General features: G+C 38.4%; 2 protein-coding genes across 3 annotated transcripts in view; both read right to left on the bottom strand.

Annotated features, from left to right (window-relative positions):
* Positions 1–216: 216 nt before the first annotated feature.
* Positions 217–26,201, bottom strand: part of LOC119072320 (EH domain-binding protein 1) — a 34,277-nt gene continuing 8,292 nt past the window's right edge. The window contains exons 3-13 of one of the 2 annotated variants that reach the window (XM_037177506.1): positions 11,921–12,128; positions 7,056–7,237; positions 6,795–6,991; positions 6,050–6,731; positions 5,333–5,984; positions 2,912–3,019; positions 2,346–2,726; positions 2,054–2,177; positions 1,890–1,986; positions 742–930; positions 217–673 (exon numbers count right to left, since the gene is read on the bottom strand). In XM_037177506.1, coding sequence (XP_037033401.1) covers positions 595–673; positions 742–930; positions 1,890–1,986; positions 2,054–2,177; positions 2,346–2,726; positions 2,912–3,019; positions 5,333–5,984; positions 6,050–6,731; positions 6,795–6,991; positions 7,056–7,237; positions 11,921–12,128 — 2,899 coding nt within the window. In that variant the 3' untranslated portion in view covers positions 217–594. The remainder of the gene's footprint in view (positions 674–741; positions 931–1,889; positions 1,987–2,053; positions 2,178–2,345; positions 2,727–2,911; positions 3,020–5,332; positions 5,985–6,049; positions 6,732–6,794; positions 6,992–7,055; positions 7,238–11,920; positions 12,129–26,201) is intronic. The other variant, XM_037177507.1, reaches the window with a different exon arrangement.
* LOC119072322 lies at positions 24,302–26,038 on the bottom strand. The gene is made up of 2 exons (XM_037177512.1): positions 25,859–26,038; positions 24,302–25,795 (listed from the first exon to the last, which is right to left on the bottom strand). Exon 2 carries the CDS (start codon positions 25,756–25,758, stop codon positions 24,445–24,447), a length of 1,314 nt encoding a protein of 437 aa, XP_037033407.1. The 5' UTR covers positions 25,759–25,795; positions 25,859–26,038; the 3' UTR covers positions 24,302–24,444.

The following is a 26,201-nucleotide window of genomic DNA, read 5'->3' on the forward strand; positions in this document are numbered from 1 at the left end:
CGCCATTCGTCCAACATAACCTCAAAATGATTTTTCAAATCTCCTCTCAAATCCCAAAACTTTCTGCCAAAGTCGCGTGAAAAATGTATTTCATTCCAATGATTCCAATGCAATTCAAACGAAGACGAAAAAAAAAACCTTCCCGTCCCCAATGGACTGATCCCGTTTTAACTGATCCAAAATTCCTTGCTGTGAATTTAGAATGATAACAAAAAGTGAAATTCAACATCAAAATTAATTAATTTAGAATTGATTGCAAACAAGTGTGTCGATGTAACACAACGAGGACATTATAGAGTGTTGATGGACAAACATTTTTTTTGTAACTTCTTTAGTCAGTTGGGTTTTGTTTCTTAGTCTTACTCTACGGACGCGATAAATAATTTTTTTTGTTTTGTTTCCTTTTCTGGATTTTCATTTTTTTTGGTTGTGGAATTGATTTTCGGTTCATCCTTCTGTTTTGGAGTTTTTCTTGCTCTTAATCCCGACGAGACAATTTCATTTATTGGTTCATAGTCTCGTCGGCTATGGTGCAGAAAAACTAATTGTTGATCGTCCTTACTGTGGATATAGACGGACCGAACAGCTTCGTTTCTACTGAATCACACATTTATCCTTGGCTGTTATGTCGACGTGCTCCAATTCACGTTCAATTTCGTCGTCATCTTCAATACTATTCGGCAAGCATAAAACCAAAAATGTATTTCTAAAGAGACAAGTGACTGAAAACGAAAGACTTACGCTTGTTCCTGACTGTGCAAATGTTGTACCAATTCATTACGCTTGTCAACGATAGCCACTAGTTCAGCCAGCAGTAACGTTTCACGTTCTCTTTGTGCTTCCGACTTACGCCAATCTTCAACGGATAGAGCTGCTCTTAATTCGCGATTAAGAAGAGCGTATTTGCGTTCAAGATCGTTTTCTTGTTCCCTGCGGAAATTATTAAAAAGATTTGAATGAGTCATTAGTGAAAAAGAGGAAGCGAAATTTGGTGGCGTTCCATGGCGAGCTTCTTTGATTAGAGCACATTTTTCACAATCCCTTCCAACCCACTGTCTGTAATTTTTGTGGAATGTCTGGATACGACAAAATTGCCTCGTTTTTGGATAGATTTTTGGATGAACTGTGCTAAATAGAAGTGAGAAGGCTGTCCGAAAATGGTCGAAAAAAACCCTAGTCAAACCACGTATACTTCACAGACTTCACTGGAAACGACACAGAGGGTGGGCCATATTTGACGGGGTGCCATCACTTCAATCGCCAATTTTGGTTTTATTCTTAACTCGACACTAGGCAACACAGTCTTTGTACACAAATAACCGCATAGTACGTTGAATCGGTCTCGTTACTACTACAACACCAATAACTTTCAAAACTGTTGCGTTTTCTCAACTTTTTTTTTGTAAAACGGGTGCAGTGGAACCACAGACGTCATTGAGACCAACGGATGCATACGGATTGCCGGTTGCTGGTTTAAGAAACTCCGGAAGTCCATTTTCCGGACAGCTTAGAGTGCAAGGTGTCGGGATCACAAGAAAAATGGAAAGAATCAGTCGTACCAGGACTCACGTCTAGTTTTATAGGTAAATCAGTTGTATCGAGTACGCAATTATTGACTGCCCTCACGGCGAGAATGTAGTTCAATGCTGTGTCCTTTGGAACTTCCGAATTGGAAGGCTGTGCACGTCGGGATTAGGTAAAGTAATATCGGTTCGATTAGCTTGGGGGTTTTGAAGAATACGACTCGCTGACTTCTAACACTAATTAGACGTTCAAGAACGTTATAGGGGTATCAACGGGCTTTCGGGCTATCGGGGTTAAAAAGTTAAATACAGATTGGGTTCGGTTCGGGCGGGTTTCAGTTTTTGATTCGGCTTTTCAATACTCACAATATATTTAACTGCATCTGTCGCCGCAGCAATGCATTTTTCTTGTTGACTAGAGTGAACCATTGCGACAGTAGTTGCTCTTCTGTCTCATCTGGATCTGGAAACAATAAACAATCGATTATTATCGTCCCATCAACAATCCGTGTTCGGGTTGCCAAATTTACTATCGATTATGCCTCCCATAACACTGCGCAGTTTCTTCTCCAGTGCGCTGGCCTTCAAATCAATGGATTCTTGTTCACGCTCGAGCGCTTCCAATTCACTTTCGATGTAGGACATTTGATCCAACTAAAGGGGAAAATCGAAACGTAAAATTTTCAAAATTCGTTTTAAATCCGCGCCGATGCGTCAGCCCATTTTCCGAGGCGGCTGATCATTTATAACTCTAAATGCTATGCATGCTAACAACATATATATTGATCTATGTACAGAATTGAATGAGATGAAATCTCCTACCTTCTTTTCCCGTTGCGGTGAGATTCTGTCTAAAACCGAATTGAAACTTTGCAACGGCGAATTGCCGTTCCTTTCATTCCGTTTGCTCGGACTGGTTCGTTTATTGTTGTCCGATTCGTTCAGGCCATTTTTGATCATATCCCGTGGCGGTGTTATTCGCGGCGAATTCGATTGTTTCACCGGCGAACCGTCTTTGTTGGTCGGTCGGGTGAAGAATCCATCGGTCGTGTTAATCGGCGATATTGTACGTTCGGGAGACAATGTTATCCTGTGAGTGATCAGTTTGATCGGAGATGTGGGCGATTCGATGTTGTGTGATTTGGCACGGGTTTCGGCGATTAGGCGTCGGGCATGTTCACGGAGACGAGCCTGACGCTCTTCCTGCATTTTTTTTTGTTGTTCGTGTGATTCGTCGGATGTATGTACAGAATACAGAAACAGTGTTGAAATTGATGGACGAGATGACACGAATGATGAAACAAAGGAGGGCGGAAATAAAATGCAAAAAAAAAGTTTTTTTTGTTACAAAACCAAACAAAATCAACTGAAAATCTTGTGTTATTTACATCTAAATCTGCTTTGCCGTTATCAAGCGCTGCATTGCTCTTATTATTAAGACGTTCCATCATAGCCTTGGCTTTTGCGCTCATTTCTTTGTGACGTGAAAGCAATTTCTAAAACAAAAAATTTAAAGAAAAACACAGCAAACTCAAAAACGATTCTAAAATTTTGATGTCATGATTAGACAGAGAGCAGGAACTACTCTTTGGGAAAACATTTTCTTCCATTTTCTAAAAATTTTCTACATTTTTCCGAAATTTGAAAAGGAAAAAAAATCTGGAAAAATTAAGGAAAATTCAAGAAAATGTCGGAAAATGTTTTCCCAAAAATAGTACCTGCTGCAGAGCTATAAAAGTTATGTAGAAAATATAGAATTAATCTCAGACTAATGCACAAGAGCACAAATTGGAAGTCCGAAAAACGAATTTTGCTACATTAGGAACAGTCGAATATGTTTTATCGACACAGTCCGCTAGTCAGCATAAACTATCTATCTGAAGACATTTCTACGTATAAACACTACTACAATATCTAGCGGATGCTCTAATAGCTCTATGACACTGAATGTGATCGCCTGAACGACAAATGCATTGAGTCGAAGAGAGAACGAAAGGCACATCAAACAGGAAGTGATAAACGGCTTGAATTCGAGTTCAGGTCGAGATCATGTAATTTTTCTATCGTTTCCCTTTTTCATGTTCGTGGTTAGGAAAGACTCGTCTCGTTAAAGATGAATTAATAGGACTGATACCACGACAACTTCGAACAAAATTAGACATTTAGGGACAAGGGTTCAAGATGCGGATTGAGTTACAGCTATATTGTCCTGTGTAGATCGCTTGGATCCCTTAATAGGCTTGGAAAAATCATTTCGTTTTCGGAGCTAGAGGCCGTGAAGTTAACATCTGTATCTGTAAGAAGGGGGCCAAAATCATTTTCGCCTCATAACTCGAAGAAATGAAGAACAATTTTAAAAGTTTCTTTTTCTTTAGGTCTGTTGTTCCTTAAAATACGTTTGAGTATACACACTATGAGGTCCATATTGCATTGCCAATATCTCCGGCAAAACAAAATCGTCATTTTAATTGAGTGCCGGTCAGCAGTGACAATGTTCCTTGACCATACAATGCATGGTAGGAAAGCTTAGCCTCTGTAGCATCATAACCGCATCATAATACCAGGATACATGGTTTTTGGTGAGTTGCTTTGTCAAGGTGGAGACACTTTTAGAAGTTCAAATTCCCGTCATGTGCAGTGCAACGTTTCCAAGTATGATACTACAGAGACTAGGTTGTCCTACCATACACGCCATGTCTCGAAACATTTTCATTGCAGCCGGTCAAGGGGCTAATGAAAATTACGATTTTTCCAAAATTACGTGGCGAGTGACGAGAACGCCAAATGTAATCTCTCCGGGACAATATGAGTCAATGTTTTGGTCAACGTTTTTTGTACCTTAAGACCCCTTTTACAAGAAATATTGCCTCAAGTTCGGACTATAAGGTATCTGGTCCAAAACAAGAATGCAGGTGCTATTTGCACCCGTGTACAAACAGCATACAGTACACTAGTTACACAAGGTAGTAAATGGTAGATTCAAGTTGCATGTGATGGAACACTCAATTGTTTTCTCAGTTGGTACAATGAAAAGTGTGTTGCCGTGTGGGTACAAATAGTCTTTCATAGACTGGCACAAATAGTGTGTTTTAGGCTATTTGCACCCGAATGCAAATGACAATTTTTTAGACTATTTGCACCTGTGTGCAAACAGTCAATTCGGAATGTGTGTGACAAGGCTTGTCTTTCTTTGAGACATCAATAGTATAGTTAGTGCCAAGGATACCGAGTTCGAGGTGATTACGCATCCGCAATTATTCATCAATAGTGTCTATGGACTACCACAATATCCAAGGTAGTTCTAATAGGTAGCCACACTGGCAACACACATCATTACGTCATAGCCACGACTTACTGCTCCATCTATGATCAACAAATGGAAGCTCATTCATACTAGATTTCAAGTCGAATTGAATGGATTTCATTAGAATAAATGAGTACGCACAACAGGCCCATTTGAGGGCAAGGTGCAGGGTTCGTCCCGATCAAGCAATCCAAACCCTAGTGCCTAATTACGTATACTAAGCGGCAATTTCAACTAACGTTGGTATTCGCACGGTGGGGACATTGTGTGCAACATGATTCGAAGACATGAAATTGTACAAATCAAGATTGAATGGGGAATACTACACGCTACGTTGGTTACGCTCCGCATAATTCGTTTTTTTTTCTACTGATGAAGGAATGACCAACAATTTCTCTTACAATTTGTGATAATGACACAACAATTACGGGGAGGATCAAAAATAATCAAAATAAGAACGAAAATCGAACGAAAATCTCCACTGAACAAGTCAAATCAAACTTACATTGGCTGTTATTGGATCAATGGTCGGTGTTGACGATTCCACAACATCCCTATTGGAACTGTTCTTCGATTCGTCTTGCACCGCCGACGAGAAATTCGGTTTATCGTCCTCATCGTCATCGGAACCGAACGGGTCGGTCAATTCACGCCGTGTCATCAGCATTGGTTTCTCCTTCGGAACGGCATCATTGCCGACTGGTGTAGGTACAACGGTATTTCGTTCTTTGCTCGGTGACAGAACCTTGCCCAGCAAATGCTTCGAACCGGAAAGTATGAGATTTTTGACGTCCCGTTTTTCCGTCGGTGATTTCTGGCCACCGTCATCGTCGTCGATAGAAATTTGGTGATTCAGTTGAAGTTTCAGATGGTCCAGTTTCATTACGTTATGCGAGGGCAGGTTATCCGTTTTGTAGTTTCCGATAATGTATGACGACTCGTCAGACGTGCTGCCGATCTGTTCGATTTGCAGTTGATGGCCGGTGAAGTGAGCTCTCAACTGATAGAGATATGTCATGACGGCAAGTTTGTCGGGAACTGCTAATAGGCTCATATCACGAGGTTCAATTACGCGAGGAATTCCTAACGTTTCGGCCGCATCGAAAGCCGTTCGACAATTCGAAACGACATCGTGCGGTGAAAGAGAATCCATGTCACTAGAAATAAACAATTTTTTTTTGTCATTACCTCAGCTCAAGCGGAACCAGCGGCAGGGACTTACATTAAATCAGGTCGAAACGAATGTATCACAGCACAGAAAGCCATTCCATTTCTCCAACTTGTCGTTAAATTAGTTACTTTGACGCCGGGATAGTCCCGTGTCACATCCTTGCACCATTCCAGTAAATCTTGCCCTGGTGTCCGGTCTTTCGTGGCAGTCTTCCCCACAACTTTATTTGCATTCAAATTCTCCGGTTGATTGTCGTAATTCTTCTTCAAATTCAGTGGCTGCAGTTCCATTCGTATCCTATCGCGATTTTCATTTGTCAGTACTGCAGCCGGTGCATCTCGACCATTCGTTTCTTTAATTTCTTTCTTGTCGTTCAGTAGCAGCTGTGATTTCTCCAAATTTTTGAAATTTTTCTGTGTCTCCAGTGTAGGTTCCTTTTTCAGACTTTGTTGCTCACGTTGGTCGACAATTGAAATGGGTTTCTCCTCGACCTTTTCAATGACGACCTCTGTGGCTGTAGGTTTCGTTTCAATTTTTATTGGTTGGAATTGACTTCGAATGGGAACGGTAGCAAATGGAGTGGCCGTCGGTTCGTTCGTTGTTACGGCTGATTGAATGGCGGAGGTCTTCATTTCACTTTTCGGCGAAACTGTTTGTGCGAACCGATCGTTGTCCAGTTCGGGATAGTAAGGGTTTTCACAGATTGGCGTTGGGTCTTCGGTCAGTGATGGAACTGTAAAGAAAGTTTCAATTTCAAGGTAGCTGTTCCAATCTTTCAATCTTGAATTATACTGACCACTCATCGGTGTAGCTAATTCTGATCCAGTCAAGCTGTTCGTAAGTTGTTCCAGTTGAGCCGTGAAGTCTAACACATGCTCCGATATATCTCCGGTGCTTTCTAAATCTGTAAATTCTTCCAGATCGTCTAGTGGTGCAATGTCTGAATTATTATTGACTGACATCAGTGACACAACACTTTGCATGTCCTCGTCACTGAAACGGAGAGGCAAAAATGATGAAAAAACGGAAAATTTTAGTAAAAATGCTATAATCTTACGTGGCTTTTCCTTCTCTTAAAAATACACAACTTAAGGTAAGTTCTAAGTCTGCGGACGTAATTTTTCGGGTTACTGGTTTCAGGCTAAGCGTAAATGATTGTTGGGTAGGTAATTCACTAGCATATTTCCGCATGTTTATGCTTGCTGATGCGATCACTCGTTTCTTTCCCATTGTCGAAATCTGTGAACAATAAGAAGAGAAAAAGGTAATATCTATCAAACGTCCTGTGGGGTACCTTCTGAACACCGGCTCAGGATAATAAAAACAATTGATGCAGAGACTGATGCTGTGTTTCGTGCAATACATTTATCGCTGTTCTAGTCATGTATCAAACAGTGAGAGTAGCCCTAGTTTATGTCTTGTTAACCACACATCTTAAAAACTTTGAATTGAAGTCAAAATGAACGTGTTGGAACCAAATGAAGAATCGAATTGAAAAGTAATTTTTTTTTTGGTGGGTTGGTCGTGCCTGACAAATCAAATTTTCGAATTTTCAACTTGTCAGGCATATCCATCCCCCGAAAGAATTTTTTTTTTCATTTCCATTCTTTATCATGCTCCAATATCTTCATTTTTACTCCAATTTGGATCTCTCAGGTTTCAAACTGTGGCCTTATAAGTACCGTGGGGCACTGGTCTAACAGTTCATGTACAAATCAATCTCTTAAAAGGCCTTGGTATGGGGCCATATTGTATGCTACCTCAGACGAAAAAGATTTGTTTTACTGGCACTTTCGTTTGTGAGAAACAAGGGTAAGCCTAGTGTCCATCTCAGTCGTCCCTATCGTATAGGCATCAAACTACCGTCAAAATGAAGGTATTGGTGCCGCAAAAGGAATTGGAAGGTAGGAAAGGACCTACGCCGCCAATGGGCCTGTCAGCGTATCCACATTACAGAGAGATTTTACAATTATGAATTGTAAATCATATGATTGATCTATTAGAACATAGGTGTCGATAGTAGTTGATATTTTAGAATTATACGATTTTGACTTATGACCAGGTGAGGGTGCCTACATCGCAATGAGAACATTGTCGATAGTAAATACCTTCACCTGGCCTTATGTATGAGAACTTGAGAATCTTGATCTTTTTTTAGAGACCTATTACTATCGATAGAGCTGACTAAGTGTAAACGGGCTGACATGATGTATACATCAGGTCTGTATAAAATCCGCCTTGCGTTAGGCATTTGCATAAAATCCGCTTTGCGTTAGGCATTTCAAATCTAATTTTTGTAAACTGAAATGAATGTCATTGTAAAGGGTATTTGTTGGCCTCTATTAGCTCGATTTTGCACTAGTTTTTGTCTATTTAATCGCGAACAAAATGTAATTCGTCGTCTTTAAATTCATATACGCCTACGGGCGAGCGAATATATGGGGTTGAGTTAGTACGTTAAATAAATGGTAAAATCACAAAGCATTCAATTTGGATTTTATTCAAGGTCTGCGAGAGCCTATTTTTGAGAAATTGTTTTCTTGATTTTCTTCATTTTATCGAATTTTCCGTCAGAACATACATCTTTCGTATGGGGTATTGTAATAAGTGGTAAGTTTCAAACCAATGTCTCATGAGTGGCTGCAATACACTCTTTAGCATCCTAACTAGCTTGTAACTACCCTTATTAAGGTGGTAAAAATTCAACGCAGCCTTTGTATTTTAAGACGAATCTACACATGGTTAAATTGTTGCCTACTTTTCGGGAAAAAATTATTATTATTTTGATGATAATTTTGGACTCGCATTCTTTTTGGAAAAAGTACGACCATCGTTTGGTGTTAAAATGTGTTAGCTTTCAGGAAAAATTAAATAAATGCTTGTGGCGATGTAACCTAACTCCGATAAAACTCAAAATATGTGTCAATTTTCTCGAAATATTGAGTTTTCCCAGACTGAGGTTACATCGCCACAAACATTTAAATTTTTACTGAAAGCTAACACGTTTTAACACCAAACGATGGTTTTACTTTTTACAAAAAGAATGCGAGTCCAAAATTATCATCAAAATAATAATAATTTTACCCCGAAAAGTAGGCAACAATTTAGCCATGCTTAGATTCGTCTTAAATGTAAAATTACAAAGTTACTCAACAGTGCATGATAAAGAAATAAGGTCGTATTTTGACAGCGTCAAAATGAAGATTGTTTGCTAGAGAGAGTATTGGTGGCTAATATTGTCACTGACTCTACCTCCACAACACTTTTTAAAAAGGTCAGCTACGAACTTTTCAAAATATTTTGTTGATAAACTACTTTCCTCGCTGGGGTCTATGGCCTATTTTCGTGAAATTGATTCTATAAATTCTTGATAATTCTCGAAATTCACGAAAAATATCCTGATAGACCTTGTCCACAAAGTAAATTCCTTAAAATTTCTCTTTCTCTTGTATACCGTCCAAATGTAATCGGCACTTCAATCTATGCTATTTTAGATAAACAGGATAAAACATGACGAAACAATAAGGTCATTTTCGAGAATTTAGTTCCGCTAAAATAGGCCCTGCCCTAGATTGCTACCTATGTTTGTCTGCCAATAGTAACAACGATTGTTGTTGAACGTCATTTCTCATATATTTCCGATTCCTCCGATTACATTTTGGATGATAAAAGAAACCATTTCAATAAAACAAAATGAAAGAAGACTTAGTTTGAACCGTTGTTCATAAAACCAATCCAATCTTCTCAACTTTTCTTTATTTGTTATACTTGAACTCAATCCATTTATTTGTCATACCAATCTGATTGCATTAATGAATTAGTTTGTGGTTCGAAATAAGTTTCATGTAAAAAATCCGATCCATTCCGTATCGTACACACATACCATACCACATAATCGAATACTATAAATGTGCACGATACATAATAGAAAAGCGGTGGCGATATGGCTAATCAACAAAATATAAAACATTTCGTACGGTTTTTTCCTTCGTCGAATTGGTTTGGCTTGGCTGTGTATAATGTTGTGTTTATCGTTGTTGTGGTCGTTTGAGTTAAGAATTTATCCTTATCAGTTCATTCCGAGACCAAGGGTTAGATAAACAAACCAATTTCTTTGTGCCGAAAATACAAAAGCATTTATGTTTGGCATGTAATAGGAATTCTATTACATTGTGGCTGTTATCTACAAAGTCAATATTTTGTAACACAAGTGCATTTCTGCGGAAAATGTTTTGGTCTTGTTGATCTTGGGATAGTTTGAAAATGATTTTAAACGTAAATATTGATTTTTTCGTTGAATGTATCCCGTAATCTATTCACTACGTTTGACAATGCATTTAATAGGCAATTTCGAGAGTTGTAGCCCGAACGAACAGATACGTATCTAACTATTGTTGCAAAGGGACCAAATTACGAGAAATTTTGCTCTAATTTTGTTCTAGGGCATGAAATAGTTATTTGTGTACCTGTTTTGGACGATTGATTTTAGGCAATTTCGCGGATTGTAGGCCGAACGTACTGAGGCTTACAAGCGAAAGTGCCTTAAATCAACCGTCCCAAACAGGTACACATGTAAGTTTTCATGCAGAGGGCCGGACATCCTTAGGGTCGAAAGTGGCCTATTACATCACTAGGGAAAGCAAGAGAATTGGTTTAGGAACTCACAGCATGTGGTAGTTATTTTCATGACAAAGGATTAGAAAGTTGAAAAGCCCAGTTTTCGTGTTAAGTTAATCCGAGGCGAGACCGAGGTAAATAACCACACGAAAACGTGACTTTTCATTTTCATCCCGAGTTATACATAACAAGAGTAAAAAGTTGAAAAGGCGAATTTCGCCTCGGATAAGCAATTATACGAAACTCTTTCATTTTATTAATCTCGATTCTCTTGTTTTCCCTTTGTGCGTAATAAGCCACTTTCGACTCCAGGGAAAACAACAGAATGTAAATGGTTTTTACATGCATCATGCGTCGAAAACCGTGCTTTTCATGTTTCAAGCACTTCATTCAACGCTCTCAGCATGTAAAATCCATCACATAACTAGGGATAAAAAATGAAAGGTCTCGTTGTAGTGTGAACTTTGTTGATCCGAGGCGAAGCCGATGTAAAATACCCACCGTGGAGGGTTTGAAAGAAAATTTTAGGCCTTAAAAACCCCGGTTTTGGCGTGTTGATAAGTTCTGTAACGTTTCATAAATTACGGTACTAAGTACTTTCTGTATACGATGCTCTATTTTCTCGTAGTGTTAAAGAAGTCTCCTTTGCCTCAGTGGAACCCATTCAAAACTGTAAGGTTTCCTAGAATGTCGATATTTAAGCCAACTGTTAGCTAATCATGTAATGTCATAGTGAAAGTTTAAGAAACCAAGAATTACATCAAATTGAAAACAGAAGTTTCATTGCGAGTAGAACAAATGTAAGGAAATTTTAGCGTAGAATTTTGTAGCTTGATGGTTCTCTCGCTACTTGCATTTTTCTCTCAGCTATTTATTTGTACAAAAGCGAGGAGCGAGGTCGACTGCTCCCCACTATTCCTATATCGGTAAAATGTATGGAACAATTAATGGTGGTCTTCAAAATTTGTTTAATTCAAATTCAAGTCCACCACCGTTTCGTTTCATAATTTACGTCTAACCATTTACGGTATTATTTGTAATTCGGCCACCCAAATAGGAACCCAGTGAATTTAATAATAAAACAATGGGTCAACCGAAGAAATTATGACCTCATGAAACGTTAGTTGCCCTCTATTTCATTATTAAAATTCGTGTAATGAATATACGGCTTGTTAGGTGTGTTTCTAACACATCGTAACACACAAAACGGAAACAATTGTTTTTATTACCTCTGAGCATTCGGTAGTAACCTTAGATGGGAAACACACAATTTAATGTAAACGTTTATGTTCCGTGTGTACTTACATCTTCTATCAGAAATGTCCAATCTTTGTCTTCCAACTCAAATGTTCGAGGATCTTTGAATAAAGTTACTGATATGGTGTGATTGTCTGGCACAGGCCACGAGATTCGTCCAACTAATGGATTCATCATATCTGGTTCCCATGCTTGTGGTGTTGATGCTACACGGCGCGATCGTCGTGTCCATACAATCGATAAATTTGTTGGTCGCCTGGAATGGAAAAAGTAGAAATTTGTTGAGATCATTTGGGTGCTGTGGTTTTAACTAGTAATTTGGTTTCCTTCAATCAGTCAGTAGTGGGTCTTTGGTACTGTTTCTATGTCTTACCGATCAACAACGGTAAGATTGTGGTGTTACAGGAAGGATTTGTTTTGAAAGTGGATTTTGTTCTGACGGAGCTATTTTTTAGAGAGCAGTTCGTTATATGTCCAAACAGCCATGTGCCTCAATAGTCCAAAACCGCTGTCGCCAAATTTTCATATTCGCTTATTGGTTAGAGTTGAAGGTTCGAAGGTCGAAAGAAGACGATGGACACTCACGTGTGGAGGCTCATTTGCAAGGTACTGTCCACGTAATATGCGTCAAGGACAGATATCGTTTATGTCCTTAACCGTTGTTAGAAAATCACCTGGTCAATGTTTTTGTTTGGATCAGCAGATGCCCTGACATAAGCTTTACAATGATACCCCGACATGTAGTGTCGACAGGCCTACGTTTTTCTGGTAAGGGTCGTAAGGGTTGGACATTGGCCCCTTTCTCTAAAGCAAAATTCAGTAGAAAGTCCACAAATTATGATGTTTATGATGACTGTATGGCTTAAATGTAAGTAAAAGTGAACACAAAGCCTAACAAATCCATTCAGAACGAAAGGAAAACTACGCGAGAAGATGTTGGGACAGGTGCTATTTACTATTGGTAAAAATAGATGCCAATAGACGCCAATGCAATGATACCCACAGAAACCGATTGGCGACTATTGGTGACTATTGGCGTCTATCGTTTACAATTGGCGTCTATTGGTAACTGTTTCGAAGCGAGGACTACGTCGGAAAATACTGGGACAGGTGCTACAGCCAATAGCTTTCAACAGACACTAAAAGCTACCAATGGCCACAAATAGCTACCAATAGACGACAATATTCATCAATGGAAGTAGGTGGGACTAGGTTTGCTCGCATAGTTTCCCCCTCGATTCACACATATAGTGTGCAAGACCAATCAAATATTTCCAAAAACACCCGCACAAAATGTAAACTATTGTTTCCACCGTCAACAACATCAATTCTCGAAGTTTAACAACTCAAGAATTCAATAACTTAAATGGAGTGTTCAATGCGTGCCGCCGCAAAATTAAAAACAATTGATTAGCGTTCAACTGAAATAGCGGTGTCATTTTACCATAAATTAATAATTTGTGCTATAAAACGATCAATAACCAACAACACCACTATATAGCTTCGCGTCAACATGTAAGTTGAGAAAACAGAGAAAAAAGTATTGGAGACGACGACATAAACATTGAAATTAAACGAAGACTGTGAACAATACAGTGAAAGAGTACGTAGACTGGTGTATAGTTAGTTGAAGCTTCATTAGAAAATTAATAATAAATTAGCAAGGTCATCATTATCATCGACGCTGATTGATCAAAAAGTTGTTTTCATGCTGTTACAACGATCAATATTAGGAGGCAAAGTAATTTCAACGGAATGTTGGTCAGTTCGTCCTAATAATGTTTAAATAATTAAAGTCGGAAAAAATCAATATTTCTAGCAGACATACGTGAAAAATGACATATCATTACACCTGGCAACAGGCCGAATTTCATTCCTAATTAATATGACGCTGGGGTATATTTATATGCATGATGAACTACATTTTCCGTGTGCATGTATGAAACAACAGTTACGAAACTTCCTCGATACTGATTGATAAATGTTTTTTCTCGGTAAAAAAATCTTTTAGTGTAAACTATCAATTTTTGTTATTATATTTTCTTAGACCGTATTATAAGCCAGACTGGGGGAGCTGCGGGAATGGACCTTTAAAAGCAACATTTTAGTTTTTTCGTCATTTATTATTTGTTATTTTTCAGAGACTTTTCAACTTTTATCCCGAGTTATGCAATGGTTTTGAAACCTAAACCAAATTTCTTGTTTTCCCTAGGTGTGTAATAAGCCACTTTCGACCCCAGGGAAAACAAAAGCATGTAAAATTCTTTCAAGTGACAATTTAGAAATTTCATGCAAGACATTCGAGACCACTGTTTCGATCTGAGAGAAAATTAGATAGGAATTTGAAAGCAGCGTGGTAAACTTTGGGGATACAGATACGCGGTTGACACACTCAAAATTTGACATTTTCATAGAAGATGGATTCTCAAATTTGACAATTTCATAGTAGAGGAATTCTGTTTTGGATGTTCCCGCGTATCTAATAAAATTGCGGTCTAAGTGACCTACCCAACAGTCTATAGCCTTGTTTGAAAGACTGTCTTTCGACGTTTCGCATTAATATCAAAAAATACCATTTATCATCAGGCCACGACTACAGTGGTACTTGATGCAATGCGGTAGCTTTACCATAGACTGGCCACGAGTGAGAAACTTTGATGATGAGTTGAAATTTCATTTCAACTATGATTCGCTAGACTTAATCATGAGCAAATTGATATAGTATTCTTAGAGTATTATATTAAGTATCATTACTTTGAACTTTATTCAAATGTAAGGTTACATATCGGTTTAACAAAGATTAAGGCGATCCTTAGCCGGATCACAAGTAAAATATTTGATCAAGTTTCGTTGATGGTGGGAGAGTCCCCAACATTGAAGAGGCATTCGAGCGTTGAATGGCTAGAGAAATCTTCTGAACGAGATAGCTATGAGAGCGCGAGTCACCGCTTGCGACGTTTAGAAGTGGTCCAATTTTATTGATCAATTGGAGGGCATCGGCGGACCAACAACCCAGGGTCTCAACGGCAAATGCGTTGAAAATGTAATTGTTCGATTTCAACTCGCTGTATTTTGCGTGCTTATACTGTGATGCTAATTCGGCTGTGCGTCTGGCTTTCATAGAAGACATTCTTACATGACTGTCCGCAAGGGTGTCCCAGCAGGTGGCGTCCCAAATTAGATGTTGACCTCGGTACCATGGAACGAGTGTGAGCCCGTCTGGCCTCTTGCCATCATTGCGAAATAATCCGGGAGGTTCCAATGTTGATGGAATGTTGATGGCATTTAGAGCTTGACACAGAATTCGATTCAGCTCGGCATGTCTTGCGAGGCGACCGGCGCTTTTTTGGCAGCTTAAACCATGAGTGCCGAACTCATCAACGTACGAACCACATGGGCATATATGCGGACGACAAATGGGTGCACCAATGCGTAAAGCCATACAGATTCTTATGGTGTTATTGTCTAACAAAGTGCCAATGTTCTTGGAAGGATACACGTTCAGCCAAGCATTTGCTTCGTTACATTGGAGGGCCTTGAATCTGGCGATGTCACGGATGTGTGTGAAATTTAGATTCTGATCGATTATTCGAGATATATTGATCGAATCCCAATTCTTCTGATGGTTTGGTGCGGATGGAATTGCGTCGTTTAAAATGTACCAAGAATCAACAGCGTCTCTCATGTTTGCAATTGATGAATCGTCTGATGAATTTGTAATTAGAGAGACGATATCAAATGAACCATGAACTGAGCTGAGGAAAGCCGGTAATGCGATGTCTTTCACACGGCGAACGCCGAGACCTCCATACGCAGTGGGCAGAGATGACTGAGTCCATACATTGTCTACGAGCGAAACATTCAGAATGCCTTCTAATGCATCTTTGAGCATGTCATCAATCGAGGCGATGAACGAATCGAATTTCCAGCTTGGACTGGATCGGATGAGGTACGTGAACTTTGGAACTGCTAAGCAATTCTTCAGCAGAAAGAATGCTGAATGCGCGTTCAAATTTTCCAGCCGACTAAGCATCGTTTCAACTTTTTCCATTATTGGGAGTGCCATGTTATCGAAACCTTCGTCAAGGATCGGAGCGCCTAGTAGATTAAAGTCCGCAGCAGAGATTATTCGTATGCCGGGCGCCAGCAGATTAAACTTGAGGACAACGTCGGCGTCTACTGCACCAGAATGAAAAAATAATTCGCACTTCGACGGGTTAACGTTCAATCCGATTAAGTATCATTGTCGCCATGGTCTGGCGAGAAATGATATTGTTGAACTGCATATTACAGTCAGAGGCAGTGAATTTTCAGCATGAATTTGCTTCGGCTGTTTTTCAGCTGATCCACACATTCAATCAAAACTATAAAAAGTTTTGATTGTTTGTGTGGATCAGCTGAAAAACAGTCGAAGCAAATTCATACTGAAAATTCACTGCCTCCAACTGTAGTGCAAAATGTCAATGATTTTCATTCCTTTCAAAACATATCGTATTTTTACCAATTTTTAACATGCGGCAGCTCGTTGAGAAAGTCTCAATGACTTCAAAGAAATTTGAGCGCTGCATAAAACGCTACAAAAATTGTTAAATTTGAGCAAAATTTACTTTGAATTTCATCTAAAAGTGGTTCGATTTGAACAAATGGAAACGAGATGTATGAAATAGGATACAATTTGAAGAGATTTGAGATTATTGAATAAAAATAATTTCAAAAAAACGCCTAAAATGACAAATATGTCTAAAATGTCCTATAATTTCAGATTATTGTAAATGAGGGCTTGTTGGAAAGACCTCATCAGGAAATGTAGAAATGGATAAAGCTTGAAGCGGAGCTAAATCGAAAATTTGATGAAATTGTTATTATTTTACAAGGTTACACCACGAAGAGAAGCGGAAGGAAAATCTGGACTTTGTTCACACATTTAGTGCAATCATGGACGTGTGTTGCTTGTTTCAATTAAGTCAGTGAAAGTTTACGTAAGACATTCAAACATAGCTCTGGTATAAGAATAGTCTTTGAATACTACACGTTCTTTTTGATGAAAGAGTAGCACCACACACAAATAAAATACCTTTCACGTTCAGTTCCACTGGAGATTCACCAGTACACTTCAAGTTGAAAGAATTATAATGAATTATGAAAATATTAAAATAATGGTCTAAAATGTGGTTTGATTAGTCCATTCCCGCAGCGTCCTGCATTCACACATTATACTCTCTATCTCTCCCTCTCTACTCGATAATGTATGGCATAATCTGCATGTACGATGTTAATTTTCATTTCAATGTTTACACTTACATTTTGCGCTATTTTTATATTTAACATTCCTTTGATATTTCGTCTGAGAATATACATTGTGAGTGGAGCGTTTTTTTTTCTGCTTCTGTTTTACTGTTTCATTTCTACAAATTCTAACAACGTAAAATGATATTTCGTCTGATGTTTAAGATATAAATTCAAATATTGGTGGGACGACTGGCTGTACTCTATGCACTAAAATCTGATAAAAATTTACGATCCGAGTAAACAACGCATCAAGTTTTTATTGTTGAATGATTTAATGGTTGACCGTTTAGCAAACACCAGTACTTTCAGCTGCTGAAATCAGCATAGAATAAAAACAAAAATTATTTCTTATTTGCACACGTTAATTGTATGGGTATATTCTGTTATAATACGATTTTGACCCGTGTGATCCCTGTTTGATAGTCACATCGCAGTATAATTAACTCTACAATGCTATTGAACGAGCATCGCGTCAATAACGAAATGATTTTGTTTGTCACAATTTTATCAGAAAATTTTATGAATTCAGGATTGTTCAGAGAAAATAAGCATCTTTTGGGTAAACTAGAACCTCAGACTGTTGTGGGCATCAAATGTCATAATCTGAGCAGTCTGATGTATTCTGGGTGGTAGCCACAAAACGGCAAAACTATTAATACATTTTCGTCCGAGAGTTCTTGTGCATATCAGACTTATAAGGCTATGGTTTCAATTCTATCCCTAAATGTTTCTTTGTTTTGCTGGCTCTTTTGTTCCTAACTGGAGTAGGAGTATGCCTGTGTCTTACATTGAGGAACCAAATTAGTGTCAAAATAAAGATATGACAGGGAGGACAGGGATCTTTCTAATTTCACTAAATTTGTCTAAATTTAGAATTTAGAGAAATTTAGAAAAACTAGCGAAATTGGAGAAATTGAATGCATTTTCATTCCACGAGGAATTAATTTCTTTGTGACAAGGTTCAAAATAAGTTAAACTTAGATTAAGAAAGTGAGTGAATTGTAGCAAGGTGCTAGGATCGTTGACTGGAGTGCTGGATGTCCCGGGTTCAAATCACTTTAGGTAAATAAAAAAGGGAACATTTCTGATTAAAGAAACAGTTGTGGATTCTAAACTAAAGTCTCGAAAGATCAAAATCTAATCCCCACTAGGACCTAATGATTCTACGGTTTGAATGAAAGTAATTTCCAAGATAGTTACATTTTAGGTAGGTATTCGCACGAACTACAAATAGTGAAATGGAGGCTAATCGCACAAAGTGCAAATAGTCAAATGAAGACTAATCGCACAGACTAAAAGACTGAAAAACTTCGGATGATGTAGTTAATGAAGCTTAGCAATTAGTTAAATCATTAAAATAGAACCGTTTATGTTTCGTATTATGTTTTGACATAATCACCCTTTTCTACAAACATTTTGTAGATGGAGCATCACTCTTCTTCAAATACTTTGTAAAGTGGAGCAAAATTCTCCTCTAAAAACACTTTGCAAAACGAAACAGTACTCTCCTCTACAACAACTCTGTGAAAGGAAGCATCATTCTCTTCTACAAACACTTTGTAAAACGAAGCAGTACTCTCCTCTAAAAACACTTTGTGAAAGAAAGCATCACTCCATTTCACAAGCGATGTGAACAAGGAACCAGCACTGTCTTCTTCGCAGTCCTTGTAGAAGAGAGTAATGCTCCCGTTTACAAAATGTTTGTAGTAAAGGACGATAAATAACAAAATAAAACACTTTTATAGTGAAACAGTATGAATAGTCAAAAGAGGTCAAATGTCAGCACGGTGCGCCAAAACAACTTTAATAGAAGTGTCGGATAACAAAAATTTTTGTTTTGTAATATTGACGAGGGGTGAGTAAGTAATTCATTTATTTATAAATTAGCTCGAACCGTTGAGAGATTTTTGAGGACGGGATGCAATGACTCCTCATGACCACCCATGGTCCGTCGAGTCGCCTAGCGTCCTAATTTATATTGTGATTAGTAGAGAGACTAATTGCAAGATCGTTCGTATAAAAATAGTTACTCTAGTCCACCTGGTAGCAGAGCAGTGGCCGTGGAAAGTCAAAAAATCACAACTTTCAAAGGATGATAACAGCAAGACGATTGGATCTGGGAAGTGAGTAAGAAGCTGTAGTGGCAAGGTTCGGTAGTCCAGAACTACCAAATTTAAACAAAAGTTAATTTTGGGTAATTTTAGTCAACTTCGGTCAACTTTGGGCACAATTGTTCCCTAGCAGTAGACTTTTTGAGCAACAAAATTATATCTGTCGCTTAGCTTGAAGTCTAAGCTTTGCAATGATACCAAACATGTCATGCACGAGTGGCAGGAGGTGTCTGTTATTTAGGGCATTTTGAATCGAGGTCGCTCCGGTCCTTAGAGTAATTATACCTAGAGAGGAAATTTGTACGACGAAATGTGGTCCCAACATTAGTTTGGATAAGATACACATTTCGTATATTTTTACACCAATACATGTCTGCGTTGACGCAGAAAGACAATCTGAAGAAATTACGTAGGTGAACAAGTAGTATAGACTGAGTAGTGGTGCCTACCAAGAGTTTCCCATATTCGTTTTATAGAATAATTTGATTTGACTTGATTCGTTGGTTTAGAGACCTCACTAACAGCCCTTTACGGCCAATAATACATAAGAAAGTTAGATACTAATTGATATCTCGGCTTAATGTAGGCTAGACACGTGCACGAAAATTATTCGTATTCGGGTTACTTCATACGAGTTTTTCAGTGCGTACATCGCTGCAGCGCCCAAACACGCTTCATTTACCCAAATTATGAAGTTTGTGCGTTAAAAATGCGACAGAAATAGTCGACAGAAAAATTACAAATGGAATTGTCTGATACGAGAATCGAACCCGGATCATTTTCATGGAAGGCTAGTACGTAGCCACTGAGTCATTCCGTCCACAAATTGTGAGTTCTGTTATCAGTTAATTGAATATTCAACGTCAACATTTTCAATTTTCACCAAATTTACTGTTCTACATCCATAAAAAAAGCGCAAACTCAATACAACGAAAGTATAACGCACCAATTGCGTAGGACAGGGTACAAAAAAAAACGCCGTCTCCGAGACTTTATAAAAGACGAAACATAAATTAAATTTTGTCTCTTCGAATCAGCTATGTGTAACGCACAGTATCGTCTGCGAAATGAATAACATCCACAGAGTTTAATCACATCGGAAGCCCAGAAATTTGTAATAATTTTTTATCAAATGGAAATTTCGTATTACTCAAAAGAAATGAAAAGAATTTCCATAAAAAACATTTTACGATTCATTTTACATCGCTCAAACGGAGAGTAATATAAATAGCGACGCCAAACCATAAATCCAGCAATGTGTGACATATATATCAATGGATGTGGTTGGTAATACACATAAGCCGCAGAATAATGATCACCATACAATTAACAATTGGTGGAGACATATTTTCTTATGTTGACCTTGAATTCGAATTTATTCGATTGCCAATCTTTTCGTATAGGATAATATAAGCGCTGTGTTTCAGTTTGGTTTTAATAAATTTCGATTTTATTATTGACGTTCTACGTAGCGTAGCGATTACATTGACAAAACATATATGTGAATCGTTACGAAATATGTAAACCAATTCATTGTATTACATTGGAAAGGTGTTACAGGGACATTTTCCGAGAAACCAATTTATCTTCAAAATCCTCAAAAAGTGGAAATAGTGTGAGGTGAACGGAAACGATATTTCACTCATATTTTTCCGCATGAAATGTAGATTTGTGGGGAGTCCATAGGTGACGCCCGGGCTTTTATTGCTTTTTAATGCAATAGAAAATATTATATGTCAGCCAAAAAGTGTATATTGTGGCGTATTGTTTTTCACCTTATTCCACCCATCACATCCACGGAAGCAAAAAGTTTTCGTTTTAAAATAAGTCGACATCTGCGAAAACTTTTCTCAAACTTGACGGAAATTGAAATTCAGTTTGAGGGTTGCGTAAATGTTATGATCGTTGTGTGAGTGAGTGTGCACAGGTAGAAAGAGGGAGCTGAGGAGTTTGGAATCAGTTCGAATTTACAAAAGACTCATCACAATATTTGTGATTTTGGCACACTTCTTTTTGTGAACAAAAGGTCATGTCCTATAGTCGAAGTCAGTGAAATTTAGACAAGAATTTACTTCAGCTGTTTTTCACACTAACTCATACAAACAAAAGTAAATCTTTATACTGGTAAAATAGTTACACGCACGCGCGTGGTAGTATTGAAACCATTATAAGCATGTTTGTATGAGTAGAACAGCTAAAAAACAGCTGAATTAAATTCATGACTAAATTTTACTGACGTCGACATTGTTGGAAACTGGGGAACGAATGACGAAAGATGTTGTTGGGTCGAAATAGTTTTTAATAATGACAAAGAAAATTTAGAAGTTAGCTTAAGTCTACAACGTTACAAGAACAATTGATTATAGTAGTAGATCATGCTACTTTGGTTTCGCCAGCAGACCCTAAACTAAAGATTTAATCGTTAGAAGACGATACGCTATTACTGGTTCGCCAGTACATGATGAGAGAACCAGCACATGAAAAATGAAGACATCCTAAACCCTCTCTTGAGAGAGAGTTAAACTTCTTGAATAAAAAAAACACCCATCTCTAGGATCGAACTCGGGTCCGCCCACACACCAGCTCATGACAATTCGTGTGCGCTAAATCGTTCTTATAAGAAGTGTGGTAACTGTCGTATAAGAGCGTACAAGGGTTTAGCTTCGGACACAAACCAAATTTCGAAGAAAAATTGGGTATTTTTAGGTACATAGATCTCTAACACTAAATGGACAAAACACAAAGGGAAGATGACGACCTGTTAATTTGAACCTTAATTGACAAAAAGGCAGTACATCGAGAATATTCATATAAATTGCTATATCAAAACCTTCATCGAGCCTGTTTAGTGATGGTGGCCGTCTTCGATGTTCCAGATTCTTTTGTTATTGAAGACACAATGAGCATTTAATTTGAATTAAAAGAGGTGGCGCCATAGTATTTGGTTTATGTCCACAGCATAACCCTTGCACGCTCTTAAAAAGGTGTTTTGTTTGCATTTGATGTTTCCAGTGGCTTTCTTTTCGGTGTGCAATAAAACTGCATGAATGTTGGGTAGAACACCCAGTGTTCGATTATTCAACTTGAGTAAAAATGCCACCAAAGATTCTGGATTGAGTTTTATGTATCGGGCAGAAAAACGTATTCTATCTCTTAAAAGTAAACAGTAAGGGCCAAGCATCTGAAAGGCGATCTTATATACCTTCTAAGACCATGGAATTTTTATCGATACCAACACTGGTTTACCATAACGAAAGTATAGCGAAATGGGAGAAGTTAGAAAAATAGGGAAAAGTAGTCATTTACATCACGAGGACAAAGTCTGAAGGTATTTTTCCGTGTGATGTGTTGAGTTTTTCATGCCTTGCGCATAAATTTCGGCATTTTTCTAGTAATTTAGGCCCTCAGCATGAAAAGTTGTATACGCATCCGATGTGGAATCTAAAATATACCGTCCAGATCAAATACGTAGTAGTTATTTACGTAACGATTTACCAGGCCGAAAGAGTTACGTTTTAAGTTTATAGACGAAAGTTGAAAAGCGAGGCTTTCACCGCGTTGATATACATTTTTATTTTCTTCTATGGATTATACGATGCAGCGAATCTCAATAGATTGTGGAAATTTTTATCGTCAATACCGTCACAAAATCACAAAATTTTAAAAACAAATCATTTGTTAAAACTATTTTAATTAGCTTTATAAACAAGGCATCAGAACAGTCGGAGCGTTTGCTGCGACTTAGCCCCGTACAACCCGTAATCCTATTTCGTCCGCAACCATAATACGTCCGTAGCCCTAATAAGCCCGGAACCCTAATACGTCTACAACCCTCTAATGCGTCTGTTACCAAAATGCAAGTCAAGTTGGGCATTGTCATATTTACTGAAAGTGTTCATTTTTAAAATTGCGCATAGCGCAATTACGAAAGCCCGTACGAAGTACCTTTCAAATAAAACCAACAATTTACGACATTATTTTAGAAACCCAAAATTTTTTGCCAACTTTCCATTGGGTATTCAATTACCTCTCAAATGAAACTAAAACTAGCAAAATCGGTTGAGATTTACTCGATTTATGTGCAAAAAACACTTCGGGCCGAATAGCGGCCTTAGTCCAAGGACCCAAATTTGAAACTTTTTTTGCCATCATTCTATTCGGCATTCAATTATCTCAGAAATGAAACTAAATCTAGCAAAATCGGATGAGATTTACTCGATTTATGTGCAAAAAACACTTAGGGCCGAGTAGCGGCCTTAGTCCAAGGGCCTAAATTTGAAACTTTTTTTGCCACGTTCTTTTCGGTATTCAATTACCTTCCATAAAAAACTAAAACTAGCAAAATCGGATGAGATTTACTCGATTTATGTGCAAAAAACACTTAGGGCCGAGTACCGACCTTTGAGCCCTCCCAACAAGCCCACGTTGCATCTTACCCAAAAACAATGTTCAGCAACTTTGTTCTACTCGTCAATACCTTTCATTTGATATATCACAAGCAGCTATTGCGTGCGTATTTCGGTAGATATCGTCGAAAGACTGAAAAACACCTATAGGGCCCTAGCTCTGGAGGGGCTGACCGTGCCATGCCCATTTTCGAACTTGACCTTACTTTTGTCGATACCAATCGGGGAAAAAAAAAATTTGAAAAAAGGTTGTGATTTACTCAAGCTAGAGGGGTCACGGACGGACGGACGGACGGACATTTTTTTTATTGCGGATTCGTCATCTATGAACATAACCAAATGCTTTGCCCTTACTGTCTGCTTCCAATTCGACGTGTTACAAACGGCATATTAATCTTATAAGCCCCCAGTACTTCGTACGGGGCTAAAAAATGTACGTAAACGGGTTGAAGTGCGTTTCGTGCTTTAAAACAACGGCAGCAATAGCCGCATCTCCTACCGTTATGTTCTCAAGAGCTGAGTACTCAGAAACGTGGCTGACATCCAATTCTACTGTGAGATATCTACATGAAGGCAAATCTGACACCCACCATGAACCCAAGGCTTAACCGCAATGAATGGAGGCAAATCTGACACCCACCATGAACCCAAGGCTTAACCGCAATGAATGGAAGTTCGACGACATTTTGGTCGAATTTATGAAAGTGTTCGGGGTCCAAGTAGAAAGTAATTTTGAATGGATTCGGTCTTTGTGAACGAATCAAATTTATCTCAACGACATCGTCCCATCTGCAGCTTCTCGGAAATTCGTATTATGGTTTAGAAAGCATAATTTCTCGATATGCGGCAGTTGAGTAATGTATTGCTTATCAAAAAGAATGGAATAGTCTGGATGCAAACCGGTCAAATTGGGTATCATTTCGATGCGGTGTATCTCTGATGGACATCGTCCATTTAAGGCCACTTCGAATTTTTCAAATCTCTTAGATTGTCCAAACTTTACGATATCATTGTGTAACGACCTAATACCCTGGTATCTATCGCCCATTGTAAAAATGATTGCAACGTACTTGAATGTGACATCCGACTGGAATATACTTCGAATTGTTGCTAGACTATTGCAGGCAACGCTCCTTAGTTTGGGATGGCGCCGTATCATGGGCATCAAATCGAATTGATTGTCGGAAGTATGGACACAAATCGATTCCAATTCAGGGTACGTGTGGTTCGTCCACTCACTATCAAAATGTGGACATGGCAGTACTGGGTGCGTGTGGGTCATATTCGCACAATCTTGATGAGAATGTTTACATCGGAATTCACTAAGATAACATCTTGGGTCGCAATGGTGTATGACATTCAGAGTTTTCAAGTGTTCGGTGTACTGCAACAATTCATCGTAGAGATACTGAAATGAAACCTCTTTCACTCGCAAATGTTTCAAATGCTTCAGTTGATCTCTGGCAATTTCACCGTAAATTCGGCGATCAAATTCAAATGAGTCGCCCATCAATGACGAGCGGTAATCGGAGAAAGAGAGTGAAATCAATTCCTTGGAACAGTTCGCCCGTATAAACTGAAACACTTTGTCATATCCCACACCATTCAAATTTGGCCATGGTACCTCCAGCCGTCGAATCAACGAAGAAAAAGCTAGTTGATACTTTGACTTAAAGACAAAGTCACATTTTACGCGACATTTGCCACTCTCGTGTGTCATTGGTTTCTTTGGCAGCCATCGCGTCGCACGCCGAGGCTCCCATTCCTGGTGTATTTTTATTTTACCGGTTGTGATCTGAATTGGCCCTGGATCAAAATGTAGTTCGAACTCTTTTTCGACCATAGCCTTGAATTTGCGGCACACTCGTGATGTATTTATCAGTTGATTTGGTGTGAGGCATCTGAATATGTTTATTAGACATTCGACTGGCAATCGTAATATTTCCGCATCGGGAGTAGATTGTGCTACAGAAATATGCTCGTGTAATTCTGACTTCACGAATCTCTTATCACAGCATTTGTAAGCAAATTTTCCGTTTTCATCTTCATAAACGAAGCCGTGGGGCAGATCTGAATTCATTGCGTTGCTTACGATGCGACTTTGTATGTAAACCAAACTGGAAAAACGTCGAGCAATCAAAATTTTGTTCGAAAAAGAAAGTTTTCTGAATGGAAATTACGTTTTGTGCCGGCTTATGTGGTTGAATGATTTCCAATGGTTGCGGAGAAGTCGTCACCGTTGACGGGATAAGTTTTTTTTTGTGTTGAAAACAATGAAATTATTTGAAAAATTTTGTTGATGTGATGATCGCACTGTTTGTTTGTCAACGAAATGTTTGACATTTAATACATGCGTTCAAACAACACAACGGTTCAATATGCGACGACGGCTTGAGATTGGATTCGATGCAACTGTTTTATTCAACAGCTCCGGTTTTAGATTTTTTTTTAAAATGGAACAGACTTTACCGTGACCTTAATGACATCTTGAGGTATGTACTCGTCTCACAGACTACATCAGAA

Source organism: Bradysia coprophila (genome assembly GCF_014529535.1).
Source record: "Bradysia coprophila strain Holo2 chromosome IV unlocalized genomic scaffold, BU_Bcop_v1 contig_81, whole genome shotgun sequence".
NCBI classification, from domain to species: domain Eukaryota; kingdom Metazoa; phylum Arthropoda; class Insecta; order Diptera; family Sciaridae; genus Bradysia; species Bradysia coprophila.